General features: G+C 32.2%; 2 protein-coding genes across 2 annotated transcripts; both read right to left on the bottom strand.

Moving 5' to 3' along the window:
• Positions 1-2,592: 2,592 nt before the first annotated feature.
• On the bottom strand, positions 2,593-6,262 carry LOC107459104 (bHLH transcription factor RHL1). The gene is made up of 7 exons (XM_016077320.3): positions 5,640-6,262; positions 5,460-5,564; positions 5,224-5,373; positions 4,871-4,936; positions 4,115-4,180; positions 3,882-3,950; positions 2,593-2,976 (listed from the first exon to the last, which is right to left on the bottom strand). Exons 1-7 carry the CDS (start codon positions 6,072-6,074, stop codon positions 2,650-2,652), a joined length of 1,218 nt encoding a protein of 405 aa, XP_015932806.1. The 5' UTR covers positions 6,075-6,262; the 3' UTR covers positions 2,593-2,649.
• A 1,952-nt stretch (positions 6,263-8,214) lies between these two features.
• Positions 8,215-11,996, bottom strand: LOC107459095 (NADP-dependent glyceraldehyde-3-phosphate dehydrogenase). Its single transcript, XM_016077311.3, has 9 exons — positions 11,665-11,996; positions 11,287-11,480; positions 11,073-11,201; positions 10,316-10,435; positions 10,098-10,234; positions 9,834-9,989; positions 9,216-9,594; positions 8,800-8,916; positions 8,215-8,627 (listed from the first exon to the last, which is right to left on the bottom strand). The coding sequence occupies exons 1-9, from the start codon at positions 11,807-11,809 to the stop codon at positions 8,514-8,516; spliced, it is 1,491 nt and encodes a 496-aa protein (XP_015932797.1). The 5' UTR covers positions 11,810-11,996; the 3' UTR covers positions 8,215-8,513.
• Between the last annotated feature and the right edge of the window lie 2,641 nt (positions 11,997-14,637).

The raw sequence follows: 14,637 nt of genomic DNA on the forward strand, positions 1-14,637 counted from the left end.
CTTATTTTTTTCTGTTTCCAAAAAAAAAAAAAGAAAAAACGACGGCCAAGTCTCAGTTTCAGAACACTTGACATTGGGATTTTATTTACTACAAGCTTTTCTTTAACTGTCAGTTTATCATTATCAAATTAAAGTTTCAGTGTATGATATATGAACTATAGTGGTTATCCCTTGCTATTTTGTTGATAAATTTTTAAAGCATACTTGTTGATTTTTATTTCTTCTTTTGTAAGAAAGAATGACAATAAAAGGAAAAAACGTCAATCAAATGAGATAAAAATGCAAGATCGAAGGTAAAGCTTGGGAATAATTTCAAGCCCTAAAAGACAATGGAGTAATGAGTCATACAATTGTTATCATATGAAAGACAACGACTGAGAGCACATATTATAGACAAAACAGTATGTCAAGATTTAAAAGCTGATAGCACTACCTATTGGTAAAAACAAAGAAACCACAAACCATGCTTATCCTAATCCTTAGTATGTAATATAAACAATATTTGTTGAAGTATATAAAAGTTTAGTAATTTATGGTCAATTTTTTTAAAAATGTCTAAATAATTATATACATCCAAATTGAGTCTGAATAATTCAAAATAGAGGGTTATTTTAGTGAAGACATTTTCATATAAAGATAATATAGTGAATTGTTAGATGATTTGATCAATTTGATTGAATTGAATTATTTATTGGTTCACAGTGTTATTTTTACATGAAAATGTCTTCATGAAAGTAGTTACCTAGCATAATCTAAAAGTTATTCATGGTCAAATTTATAAACTCGAATTGGACCAAAAAAACACAACAGGTTGTATAAGATTTTCTAGTCGGATCGAATATAAACACGCTGTTTACATGTGTCTGTCAACTCGCTGGTCTGCCTTGCATTGTTACAGTTTCGTGTTCCCCACAACGTGACTCGTTACTCGTTGCCCACTACCCACTTTGTTTATGTTATCTACTATATCTTCTCGTGCTCCAACTTTAATTCCCTTTTTCCATGATTAAATATCCACCCGTTTAATTATTATTTTTAGTAAAAGAAATCGGTCATATAGAAAATATTTGAACTATAGAAAAATATAAGGAGACTTTTATTCTTTTATTTTATTTTACTTTTTTACTTTTTGAGAGAGGAATTCATTATTTGCGATACACCATCAATGTTATTGGGTGCATCATGGAGACACAGAAATGTAACTGCAGAACATTGCTCGGCTAAACTCCCATAGGCTGGTTAATTCTGAATCTAGAAAGTTACGAACATAAGCATATAAAATTCAACTTATTATAATCTGAAAGAAGACGCACTTAAACGTAAAAGTCTAAACCCAATAGTCGAACAACACGAGAGTGAAGTAAATTCTTCTTACTTTTGTTTCTTTGGTCTCTCTCTCTTAGAATGGTCAATTGATTCAATAAGAACCACCAAATGAAAATTATTTTATTATCCCGTCTTTATCATTGACAAAATTTGTTATCGATGACAAAATGGCAATATGTTCTATGCACGTATAAGTTGACGGATTAAATACGTGTATTCCACATTTCAGCAGAACCACTTATTGCTGTGTTGCAATAAGTGTTAGTATGCATGATATACATAATTAATTTGTTTAATAGAAAACATTTAAATTTTATTTTTCAACATGTGTTACATAATACACCCCCTTTAATTTGAAAATATAAGGCCAAGCCACTTGTATATGGTGCAATATAACCTTGGTGATGAATTATGCGTTGCTGTTTAGCATTTAGGGTATTTGTTATGAATTATGTGTTGCTGATTAAATTTGTTAATATAATTGTAATAAACATTATTTTGTTATTGTGTTAAACTTTCTTTAAAAAATATATTTAGATAAACGAGGCCTCTGGATTACCAGAAACAAATACCATAATTCTCTTAAATTATTAAAAGGCACAGGGGACGTTGACATTGATAAAATAACCTAATCCACAGCGAGCAGCCGACGCTGTATTTTGGTAAACTTTTCTGCTTAAAGTCCAAAGTTTTCAGAGCCCGCAACACGAAACAATTAGCCTTAGTTTTGATGATAAAAGTATAGATAAATGCACGTTAAGAAAGAATTCTTTCTGACTGGAAAAAAAAAAGAAACGAAAAAGAATTCTTTCTTAGTACGTCTCATCCACTTAAAAGTAATAAAATTGCTACTTAAAGCTGCCAATTCCTTTTGGGAAAGTCATCCTGATCCACAATTATTCTCTAATTAGTAATAATTAATAATTTATTACAGGTTTTCCAGAATTATTAATTTGCAAATAAAGTTGGCTTAAATAAAATTAATGTAATAATAACTTTATAAAGGTAGTGACTGATGATTGATGAACACATAAAATTAAATAAATAAACGCTAGTACATGACAGACCCACTTATAGTGCGAAGGGTAAAAGTGGGAAGAAAACAAAACATGAACTATAATTCTTTTCTGAAGAAAGTACTGTTAAAAAAGGAGGGGAAAAAAGAAAGAAAAAGGACTGTGGTCTAGGTAGGGTGTGGGGATGGGAAATGGGTGGTTGAAACTTGAGAGTTAGTAGCATCTGCCAAAGTCTAGGCAAATACAGACTTCAGAAAATTCTTGTCGTTTTGTGTCGGAAGAAAACAAAGTCAGCTAAGCGGCGTCATTAGGGCTTGGAAACGGAGGTGGCGTCCTTGACGGCGTCGCCGTTAGCAGACTGCACCGTGAGGACAGACATGCCGGGAGAGGAAGGTCCATCAGTGGGGTTCATGATGGGGTTCCTGGGGTGACACGTGGCAGTGGCGGTGGAAATGGCGGTGGCTAGGGAGATTGGCATGAGGCAGAGGCCCTTACCCTGGAGGTACTGCATGGCGGAACCCATGTCCTCCTCCATGAGCTTAGCCACCTGTTGCTCCGTCATGGTGAGGCTGTCGTTGGAGGATGAAGCCCCTGCCGTTTGGTTGCCGTTGGTTTGGACGCAGTCACCGCCTCCCTGGCAACACAAGAAATGTAACACGTCACGGTGTTAGTTAAGGATAGACATGGAAGAAAGTAAGAGTGTGAGAGAGAAAGAGAAAAGGAATCTGAGAAAGTGGGCACGCGTGCTACTTTGTGATTGTCGTTTTGTGGTGATTGAGAATTTTAGAATTGATAGAAGCCAAATCCAACATAAAAAGAAAAAAGTAGTAGGTAAAGACTAAAGAGAGAGAGACCAGAGTGAAACAACACTCATCATTCATCATTGTCCTCTCCCACAATATTTGCTGCTGTATTTCTGTTTTCCAAATTTTACTCATTCCTCCTTTTTATTTTTTATTTCTTCATTTGGAAAATAAATATCTCTCCCTCATTTTGTTGTCTTCCACGTTTTGTTTGGTTGGAAAAAAATGTGAATCAATGAATACGGATACCAATGAACACTAACATAGTGTTTGTTTTGAAATACTAGAATAGAGATCGAGAGACTGATATTTAATATCATATTTGTTGATCTACAAATTGGTATTAAATTTCAATATTTATTCCTAAATTTTCAGGATTTCAATATTTCTAAAAAGTAGAAACAGAAGACTGAAATTTTTGAGAATAAAATATGAAATTTTAATAATATTTTATACCTAAAATATCTCTTTTCAATTAATTAATTCTAACTTCACATTTTGTAAAAATTAAATTAGAACCTCATTTTTATTTTAGTCTATATCTCTCATTTTACACTAAACACAATACTAAAACTTATAATCTTTCAATCTCTATCTCTCTTCCAAACACTACCTATCTAATATACTATTGATGAAATTCGGAGAAGGACATAGAAAGAAAAAGAAAATTCTCTATTGTTATCATTTCTAGGAAATTATGGGATGAAAATAAAAAGAATCTCGTGTAATTAATTACCTCGGAGTTTATATCAGCAACAAGCGGAGCAACAGCAGCTGCACCTCCCAATCTGCTCATGCTAAGAACCTGTAATTCAATTCCGGTAATAAAAAGGACAATCAAAAGTGTGGCAACAAAAAAATTGTTTGAGAAAATTGTCAAGTTATTTATCATATAATAACAATCTCAAGTGAAATTATTTTAATTTAAAATTGCATTATTCCAAATTTTATCTGAAAAATTTAGCTCACCTTGACTTGGAGCTGTAGGAATTTCACATAGTCGATGATCTCATCTAGCATGGAGGCCTTGTCTGTCTGCCATTCCACAAATTAATAAACAAATCATGTAAACTCAAGTGAAAAGTAATATATGCAAGGTGATCGTTATATAGTGTCTAAAAAATAGTGTTTAACTTGGTAAAAAATAATTAATAATTAATATAGTTTAAAAAGTATAAAAAATAGATAATTTTTAAAATTTTAAAATTTATTATAGAAGATATATTAGACAAAAATTAAGCACTATAGAAATCTAGGGTGACATATGAGATTGAGTATGACAGGAAAGTTGAGGAAGATAAAGACAAAAATAAAAAGAATGGTAAACCTAGATGTTTAGGAATTCAGATGCTCTCTTTTCGTTTTTTTTTTTAATATTAAAGTATAACAACGTGTTCTATTATGTTCATATGGATTTACTAACTAATAAATAAATAAAAAGAAGGGTTTTCTTTTCTTTATACACATTAATACATTATGCAACAACGAACGAACAACTATTCAAAAACCAGTTGTTCACCGTCTCCATTGTGCTTTCCAATCAGCTCCGTATAAAAATTTCATGTTTCAAGTCACGCACGAAAAGATAAGATATAATTAATGGGAATGTGACTAACTATTAATAAATCAATAAAAGAAGACATAATTGAGAAAGAAATGCTTATTGAGCTCGTAAATAAAGAAACGGATTATAATGGTAAGTAAAAGTAAATAGGAAGTTACTACCTTGTTGGCGTTGGGAACCAATTCCTGCAAGGCCTTCATTCTCTCCGCGATCCTTTCCCTTCGCAACTGCCATATCATACACACAAAATTTCAGAATCAGCTTCACAACAAAGACCGGTAAAAAAAATGAAAAGAAATTGCTGTTTGTGTTCGTTTCCCTGTTTTGCAAATTTTGTTAATAATAACAATAAGTGAGATTAAGGCGTTGCGGTTGACGTATTAGCGATAATAACAGGAGGAAAATGACAGGTGAAATTATTGGTAGGTGTTCAATTAATTTCTGGAGATCCAAATTCCAAACGTGTTTGAAGTCTAATGAATGAAGTCAAAGAGAGAAGATAGAGAAAACGTACCCTCTCAGCGATGCTGTGTGGGTCCGTGGCTTGACCTCTCCTCGCCCTAACCCTCTGTTTCGGCTGACCCGGGTTCGGGTTCGGGTTCCCACCTTGGCTCGTTCCCTGCCCCTGCCCCTGCATCTGATTCGGATTTGAACTTGTCTGAACCTGAAATTCATAATAATTTCAAATCACAATCATATTCACAGTGAATAATAATAGCAACATGTTTTTTTTAATATATAATATTGAACCTGTGGATGCTGAAAATGGTGAGTCTGATTGGATGCTAGAGCAGCGCCCTGGAGAGATCCGGTGAAACCGTCGTACAGAGCTTGAACGGAACCGTCGGCGGAGCTCTGTCAATTGACCTCATATTCAGTTACAAAATTACTCAAAACTCGAATCAGAAACTGAAAACGAAAAAGACTAACTGGATTGGGAGATTTGAAGGAGGAGGAGGAGGCGTCGACGACGTCGTTTTGGGAAGAGTCAAACATGTGGTGAAGGATGGCGGAATCAGCACCGGAGAGGCCTCTGGTCATGAGAAGCTGCTGTTGGAGCAAGAGAGCGGCGGCGGCGGCCTTGGAGGAGGAAGTAGCGGTGATCTGGTGGTTACGGAACTTGGAAGCGAGAGTGGAAGGGTCGTCGTAGTTAGGGAAAGCGACATTGTCGTTGTCAAGCCAGTAAGGCTTAGGGTTAGGAGGAGTATGGTCAAGGTTCCATGAAGGAGGTGGTGGAGGAGGGATAGTAGAAAGCATCTGCTTGATGAAATCGTCTTCTTGAGAAGTAGCAGGGTCCATTTGGATCTGCTGCTGATTGTTGAAGAGGGAGTTGAGGCTTTGCATTTCTCTGCTACAAGGTTGCATGACGATTCTTTTCTTTTCTTTTCTTTTGCTTACTCACAGTGGCATAGCGGTTTGCGTTTTTTCTGGACCAACTTCTCTTCTCTTATTAAAGAGTTTAGAGTGAGACCAGGCTTTTACTGTCGTTCAACTCTACTAACAACTCTAGCTATTGGAACACCCAACACATATTTCATATTTCATATTTCACTCTAATTAATTAAATTTTCTTTTTCCTTCTCAATTCCAATTCTCTTTTTTTCTTCCTCCTATCATGTCATGTCATTTTCACAAAACGCCAAAACAACCATAAAATCCTCTCCTCAGGTTGTCACAGCTGGATTACTCTACTTCACTTACGCGTCAACTCTCCTGCTATTTTCAAGTGTCCCACAATTTTATTATTATAATATTTTTACCTATTCTTTTTTAATAATTAAGATTAATTTTATAATTGAGAATCAATAGCTAAAAATACTAAAATATTTAAAATTATGATACATTTGAAATAGTTTTCCCTTATAATTATAATAATTATATAAACTATTTTTATTTTTAATAACAGCGTCCATTTTTGTTATAAGATTATTATTATTAAGTGAGAAAACTGAAGAGAAAAAGACCAATTTAACTTGGGCTGGCTCACCGGTTGGAATGAGAACTAGCTTTTTATTTAACCTTTTCTTGTGCCCCAATTTTCGCGAATCCTACAGAAAAAACTGAGTTTCAGTTCAGTGTTGGACAGTTAATAAATATCAAAAATATTTTTTTGTATATTAAAATTCATCACCAAAATTAGTTATTTATATATTTTATATAAATATATGTATAATTTAATTTATTTTTAATATATATTTTATATTAATGATTATTTTTTATTTTTTATTTTTTTTTTACCAAAAATAGAAGACTCGAACCTGCGATCTCTTATATGTGTATAGATAGACTATGTCATTTGAGCTATAACTCATTAATATATTAGGCTGCGTTTGTTTCCGAGAACAGGACAGAACAAGACACTGAAAATAGGACAGGACAAGACATAGAGACACAAAATTTTGTGTTCTTATATTCTGTTTGGTGATAAACTAGAACAAATTATGAAAATTCAATTTATTCTCATTTTTTTCATTCAAAAAATTTGAGATGAAAAATATAATAATAAAAAATATAATTATGAAAAATTAACAAGAATAATAAAAGAAAAAATAAAAAATAAGTTGTGTCACTTGTTAATGTCTCTACGTTCTTCCTATCAGGATGAATACAAAATACACTAATTTAGTATCTTTTAACATAATATCTTTGTCTATGTCTTTTGTATCTATGTATTCCTGTCTCAATCCTATCTCTATAAACAAACACGGCCTTTTGTTAGTTAATTTTAGGTACCTGTGATAGTCCGGTTAAGTGGATGTACAGTCACAAAAATTCACATATTGCATCTCATATAGAGTTTATTCCCTTAATTAATAATTGAATCACTTCAAAGTTCACATGGTTAATTAAAAATCCTATGGTTCTATCTATTTTTACTTGTGTCAAGATCGAAGCTTAGAAAGCGACAAAGTTAACATACCCATTTCAGCATATGTTACATCATTGGTCTTATAATTGGATCCCATACTATATGCTGAATCAATCAAATGTACCCCTTTGGTACCGTCTCAAAGCGTTGTTCATTGATCTTATTCCTATCACACACATTATTATCGATCAAGAAGAATAAAATAAAAAAGAACCAGAGCTCTGACCTCATTGATTATATTCTTTCTTCTTTTGTGATTGACTAGTGCAAAAGACATGTTGGCATCGTTAAACGATAGGACGTTGATTAAACCAATGTTCAATGGAATGAAATCTTCGTAAATATTCGTGCCACAATAGAGAACATCAAATCTTAATTACAGAACGTTAAATTGGTTCCTTTATGTTAAGAAGAATTAGGGGGGTTGAAATTCTGGCTAGAAATTAGAATAGACAAAAAAATCTTTACTTATGTCTTGGCAATAATTTGTTGGTATATGTCCTTGTCTTGTAGCAATCACTTCTTCCTCTTTACACCTCAATTCCCACTTACTATTGATTTTAATCATTCAAACTAGTAACGCTTTATGGATAATTTTTTTCATAATTAAAGATGCCTAAAAATATAAGCTCATCAGATAAAACTGATGCTCGTTTCACTGAATTTAACCGAAACAGAATCACATTAAGCTAACTCTTATTGACAAGGCACTAGATAAATGTTACCATGGATTCTAAATAATAATAGTACAATAATAGTAGACACAAGTGACGCAGTGGTCGTTATTATCTATCTGGTTTCAATAATTCCAGCTGCTGCTAAAGAAAATGCAATGGTGAACAAATGCATGCTGTTTGCATTGTAATCTTAATTACCATCACTGTAAATGGTTTTTGCCATGCCATGCATATATGTGTAACTTAACTATACTAATTCTAGCCCATTGTATAAGAAGGGCTTGGTAAGTTTATGACAGTCGTTTTGATCTTAGTCATCATGTTTATGCTGTTGGTAATTCCTTGTGATCCAATTCCACTGTCCTTTATACCCTGCAAGTTATTAACCCTTTTGTTAGTTAATATTACATACACATGTTTGCATTATGCCCGTATTCTTTGTTACAGATATAACTATTTATGTGTCTCTTTCTATCTGCTTAAACTGACGTATTAAAAATATAACCATTTATATGTCTCCATATGTCTCAGCTGAAGTGTTTACCTGGAAAGGAAAATGATCGGGTCCTCGAGCCGGAGCAGAATTGATTTGAACTGTTCCAGTTTCCATTGCATCACCGATCATTATTGCTTTGTTGATATCTTTTGTGAAGACACATCCCTACATACACAAGTTGATTGTAAGATTACACAATGAGAAGAAAGTAAAGAAAATTTCATGGCTTAAATTGTTTAAACTGTGATGTTGATGGTTTGATGAATCATAATGAGATCAAAAGAAGAAAAAAAATAAGTTCTTCTTATTTTAAAAAGAATGAAAAATCTCATAAAAAAAATATTGGTAAAGTTATTACACCTTATATATTATGTATTCTTTGTGTATTTCCTACTATTGATAAAAAAAATAATCCACATAACAGAAAGAAAAACAATGTTGAATGAAGTTGTTTGTTTGTATACCTGAAGTCCAAAGTTGCTGGCATTGCAGTGATGGATTCCTTCTTCAATGGAATTGATCCTAATGAGAGGCAAAACAGGACCAAATGGCTCCTCCCATGCAATTCTCATATCAGGCCTAACATTGTCAAGTAGCAAAGGCCAAATCAGATTCCCTTCTCTTTTGTATTCTTGGCAGAATGTTGCTCCTTTCTCCTTTGCATCCATCACTAGTCCTTCGATGAAATTCGCCGACGATTCCGACACAACTGGAGTAATATCACAGTCATTCTCAGGTGCTCCAACACTTAGTTTTGCCACCTTAGCTTTCACTTTCTCTACCAATGCATCTGCCACTGATTCCATTACCAGGACTACCTTTACAGCAGTGCACCTCTGTCCACTTTCATTCACAAGAACAAATAAATTATTGAATCAACCACCTTCAGAAGCTCATGAAGAAGTTTAAAATTCAAAACTTTGTTAGTTTGTTTTGCTTTTGTGTGTATATATATATATAGTTAGTCATTCTTCTCTCTCAATTTTATTATAAATAATAGATCAAGTTAGCAGCCATTCAATGATTCAAAAATATATATATATATATATATATATATATATATATTTATGCATGCAATTCACCTGTATGAAAAACCTCCTTTAATAATGTTTCCAGCTACCAAATCAAGATCAGCATCCTCAAGTACAATGCATGCATCTTTTCCTCCCAACTCCATTTGCAGAGGAATCATCCCTGCCTTCTTTGAAATTGCAATGCCGGTGTCTCCACCAGTGAAGCTATTCTCACACACACCCCAAGAAAGTAAAAGTCAATTTCTTTTTCTTTTTAATGGCAGCATGATTCATATCAGAATTCACAAGGGAACAAACTAAACTCTCACTCACCTTATGCAGTTCACACCTGGATGCATTGTAAGGAAGTCACCGATCTCCGAGCCTTTGCCAGTAACACAGTTGATTAGGCCTTTGGGAAAACCAGCCAAGTGAAAGCAATGAACCATGTGAAGAGCAGAAACAGCTCCCTGAAAAAGGAATCAAGTGTTGCACTTTCTTTCAATGGCATGAACTATGAGAATATGTGAATGGAGGATATGATTGATTACCTGAGTTGGAGGCTTGAGCACAATGGAGTTTCCAGCAATAAGAGCAGGAGCAATTTTTGAGACAGCAAGGTTGACAGGATAGTTAAAAGGTGGAATGGCCAAAATCACTCCTAATGGAATCTGAAATTCAGTTTGCATTGGACCTTCCTTAGTTATTGACATGTTGAATGTATTCAATATTATGATAATGTATCTGATGTTGTTTCATGAACTATGTTGTCTTATTTCATTGACTTTGAATGTTATAATGACAAGTAGAGTAATTCTGATGTATAAATTTTATAAATGAAAAGGTTCATAAGAATATGATTCTGCAATACTTTGTGATCAGCTGCCCTTTTATTTTTTTGTTAAAAGATAAAGTTATTTCTTAAATTTAGACCAAGAAGCCTTTAATTAAATAAATGAAGATAGAATCTTAAAGAAAGTCACATATGGAACAAGTGAAAAAGAAATAAGACATCTGATCCAATAAGTTGAAGAAGATGGTGGTACATGTCATCCTGTAACAGAATACCAGACACCATGGTTTTTATCTAAAATCAGCAATACAACAATGTTCATTTTTTCTTCCTTTATCTCTAAGTATCTTTTCCAAGAGTATGTATAAGAAACAAGGAAAACAGTTGCTACTGTTATACATAATATGTTTCCAAACCAGTAATATAAGAATTGTAAAATTGTAACTTGTAAGTAATATAGTAAAAAGAAATGATTACTGATAACCAAAAAGGAACATAAGTAGTGAAAATGAAACCTTTGATGTGAGGCAATACTTGGTCCTTTCATTTCCAGGGAAGCTATCTGATACTAAAAATTTTCCTTCTCCTAGAATTCTAACCCCTTCTTCAGCACAGTAAGAAACAAGATCACCAGATCTTACAACCTTCAAGGACAAAATTAAAAACAATGTTAACTTGATATATCAATTATTCTTTATTGTAATTCTAATATGCATAATATATAAGCACCTCAGTGACAGCATCTTTGGCTGGCTTTGCTATCTCTTTCACTAGGCTCTCTGCAATTGGAGCTTTGTGTTCCTTGAGGATTGCTGCTGCCTTGTGGAGAAGCTCGGCACGCTTCCATAGCGGCGTCTTCGCCCATAACTTTTGTGCAGATTTTGCAGAATCCATCACCTTATTAACCTCTTCTTGTGAACAAGCTGCATCAACCAATCAACATTATTCTTAGACCCTATAATATGCCTAATCTAATTCATGCAGTAAACTAGTATATAAGTTAACAATAATGGTATTCACAAAGGACTTAAAATGCAAGAGAAATCAGTTGATATGTGATAACAAAAAACAATTAAACATGTTTAACTTCAATAGATGTTGAATTACCTTGAACTTTGTATTGAGTCTTTCTGGTAGTGGGGTTGACGATAGCAACACTCTTGCCAGAAGAAGATTTCTTCCACTCTCCATCTGCATAGTACTTGAACACTTCTCCATCCAAAATCTCTGCAAAAACTCCATTCCCAGCCATGTTAGTAGGATTTAAGAAGCACTTTAACTTTTGTCCTTTGACACAGCAAGCTGTATATGCATGTATCTATGTATATAGAATGCAGAGAGAGTAGGAACAAGTAGAGGTGAATTGGAAGGTTAGGAGAAGTGTCTGGTGTAGTTTGGTTTGGTTATTTGGGTAATGGTTTGGTGATTGAGGAAATGAGCTATGAGAGTGTAAATATATATATATAAAGAGAAGGTGAACCACGCATTATTCTGTTTCACAAGTTTGTGACTCAGAACAATCCTCATTTGGTTAGGTGGCTCTTACATTGCCATCTCACCTCTAATTTATCTCAATCACTTTCTTCTATCTTCAAACTTTCTATTACATAAGGTAAATTAGAGAAATATGAGTATATATTGATCAAGAAAATAATAATTATAAAAAGTATAAAGTATAATACAAAATTTCTCAAACAAAATATGGCTTATTAGTTACTGATATGTATGTAGGTGGAAACTCAGGTGAAATCGACTTCACGTGAAGTTAATAGTGGAGAATCGTTAAATGAAAATTTAGTCAAATTACCTAATAACTCTTAACTATCAACTTCACGAAGTCGATTTCACCATGTATATATTATAAGAAGAACTTATTAGTTTATTTATTTAAATCAATAATAGATATCTCCTCTACTAAGAGTGTGTTTGTGTGGCAGAAATTAAAGAATCTGTTAGTAGTGACTTGTTCCTTAAAATCTAATCCATGCAGGAAAGTTTGAGTATGAGGTATAAATAATCAAATAACTTACACCTAAAGTAATGAGGAGTGTGTTAAGTAAATCAAATAACATTATAACAATAAGAAGATACTGACAAGTTGAGACAAAACTGTATTTACTTGTGTGGTTGATAAATTTGAATTATTATTTTTCTCTTTCTAATTTCTGATTACTTTATGTGGTGCTAATTAAACAGAAGGGTACAGGAGCTACACGTTTGTCAAAATGAAACAAGTTAGTCTTGAATATTATCGAAAAATGCTCTATCAATTTATCATTCTGACAAAGGAATGGTGGGGTGGGATTCTCGTCCTTATTTCAAGATATAAAGATATTCTTAATTTTATGAATTTAATTTTTATGTATAACATATAATTTTTTAATAAAAATAAGAAAATTTTAAATTTATTATTAAAAAAATTATCACAATTCAATGTAAAAAAAAAAAAGGATTCAATGTGCATTACATTATAGTTAGTAGGGTGTTTTTTGGGATGTAATAACCTATATAAATAAGTTAGTAGTTATTACTAAGTACTAACAATATGGCCTAACTAAAGGAAAAAGAATGTATCACAGTATCACCTGAACCTAATGTTTGGTTTGCATCAAGATTGCATTTTGTGAAACAATAAAGGGGCCAAAACCGAATCAATGAAAATGGTTGAAAGACGAATGTTTTAATTTTGTGAAATTAAAATTTTTCGGCTGAGCTTACTACAATGTCTATATGGCTAGCAACAACTTTGATTAATATTTTTCTAACAACAATGTTTTGGAGGGGTTCTATAAATAATTTGTTATTGTTAATCAATCTCTTAGGTGTATACTAAAATTAGTAAATAGTATAAAGAAACTCACTCAAATAAAAATGTTAAAAATGTCTTTTTTTAAAGATATTTTTTAATAATTAAAATTTAACACATAATCGATTAAACTGTGTTATTTTTATTAAAATTAGACCGAACAAATCAATTTAGTCGAAAAATCAATAAATTAAATTTTGAACCGATTAAATTAATATTTTTTTATAAAAAATTACTACAATATTCCTATTATAAAAAATAACTAAACTATCTCTATTTTATTTTCATATATTATTATATTGAAAACTCTAAATCCTAATCCTATAACGACAGAAAAGAGAAGAAAAGAGCTAGAATTAAGATTTTCAAAATTAATATATATAATAAAAGTGTTTTAGTCATTTTCTAGTATTGTACTCATTTTCTATAAAAAAATAATATTAATTTAGATCAATTCAAAATTTGATTCACTATTTTTCGATTAAATTAATTTGTTTGTCCTAATTTTGACAAAAATAATACAATTTAATCGATTATATGTGTTAAATTTTAATTATTAGAAAATAACTTAAAAAAAACGTTTTAGATGTCTTTATTTAAGTAATTTCCTAATATAAAATATATGTTGAAAATAAATTGAACACATATATTTATATACAAATATATTAATACTGATTTTAGTGTACAAATAACAGTCGCCCCGTAATTGTTCTTTATTTTACAATGTCTAAAAAATTAACAGATCTTCATGACCTTGTAAATATTTCAAAATGTAACAAATTTTATAGGATTAATGCACACAAAATGATCTTAAATTAATTTACCTTTAACTACAGAAATTGGAGCTTCCAATGTGCATTGCAAGGAGTTAGTGATGATATAGCGTTTGGGAAGAGAAAGTTTCTTTGTTGGCACCTTATTCACAGCAAAAGTGGAGTTCCTGCTCTGGAACTGGAAGTATATGCATGAGTGTGTCCATGATGATGATATCATCATGTTACCAGAAAAAAAGAAAAAGAAAAAGAAATCGAGTGGTAATAACAACTTAACTAGGTTATACTCATTGATGCAAAACTTCTAACACTACTTAGATTAATATAGAGTGGACTCAGTAGAGCATGCTAAAATCTAGGAGACAAACTAGTAGGAAATTGACTATCTAATTAGGGGGGTTTTAAAATTGATACTACTTTGTAACACCTTTTTAATTATTATTATTATCATTATTATTATTACACGTGTGAAACATATCAGCATTGCTAAATTTGAGAACA

This window comes from Arachis duranensis, chromosome 1 (genome assembly GCF_000817695.3).
Source record: "Arachis duranensis cultivar V14167 chromosome 1, aradu.V14167.gnm2.J7QH, whole genome shotgun sequence".
Taxonomy (NCBI): Eukaryota; Viridiplantae; Streptophyta; class Magnoliopsida; order Fabales; family Fabaceae; genus Arachis; species Arachis duranensis.

Bases quoted from the DNA above. Each gene is read 5' to 3' on its own strand.
- LOC107459104 (XM_016077320.3), bottom strand. From the start codon at position 6,074: ATGCAACCTTGTAGCAGAGAAATGCAAAGCCTCAACTCCCTCTTCAAC. The intron at 5,374-5,459 runs GTTCAATATTAT...TATGAATTTCAG, and splicing joins ACCATTTTCAGCATCCACAG to GTTCAGACAAGTTCAAATCC. The intron at 4,937-5,223 runs GTACGTTTTCTC...ATGATATGGCAG, and splicing joins CACACAGCATCGCTGAGAGG to TTGCGAAGGGAAAGGATCGC.
- LOC107459095 (XM_016077311.3), bottom strand. From the start codon at position 11,809: ATGGCTGGGAATGGAGTTTTTGCAGAGATTTTGGATGGAGAAGTGTTC. The intron at 11,481-11,664 runs GTAATTCAACAT...TGGTTGATGCAG, and splicing joins GACTCAATACAAAGTTCAAG to CTTGTTCACAAGAAGAGGTT. The intron at 8,917-9,215 runs GTATACAAACAA...TTGTGTATGTAG, and splicing joins CCAGCAACTTTGGACTTCAG to GGATGTGTCTTCACAAAAGA.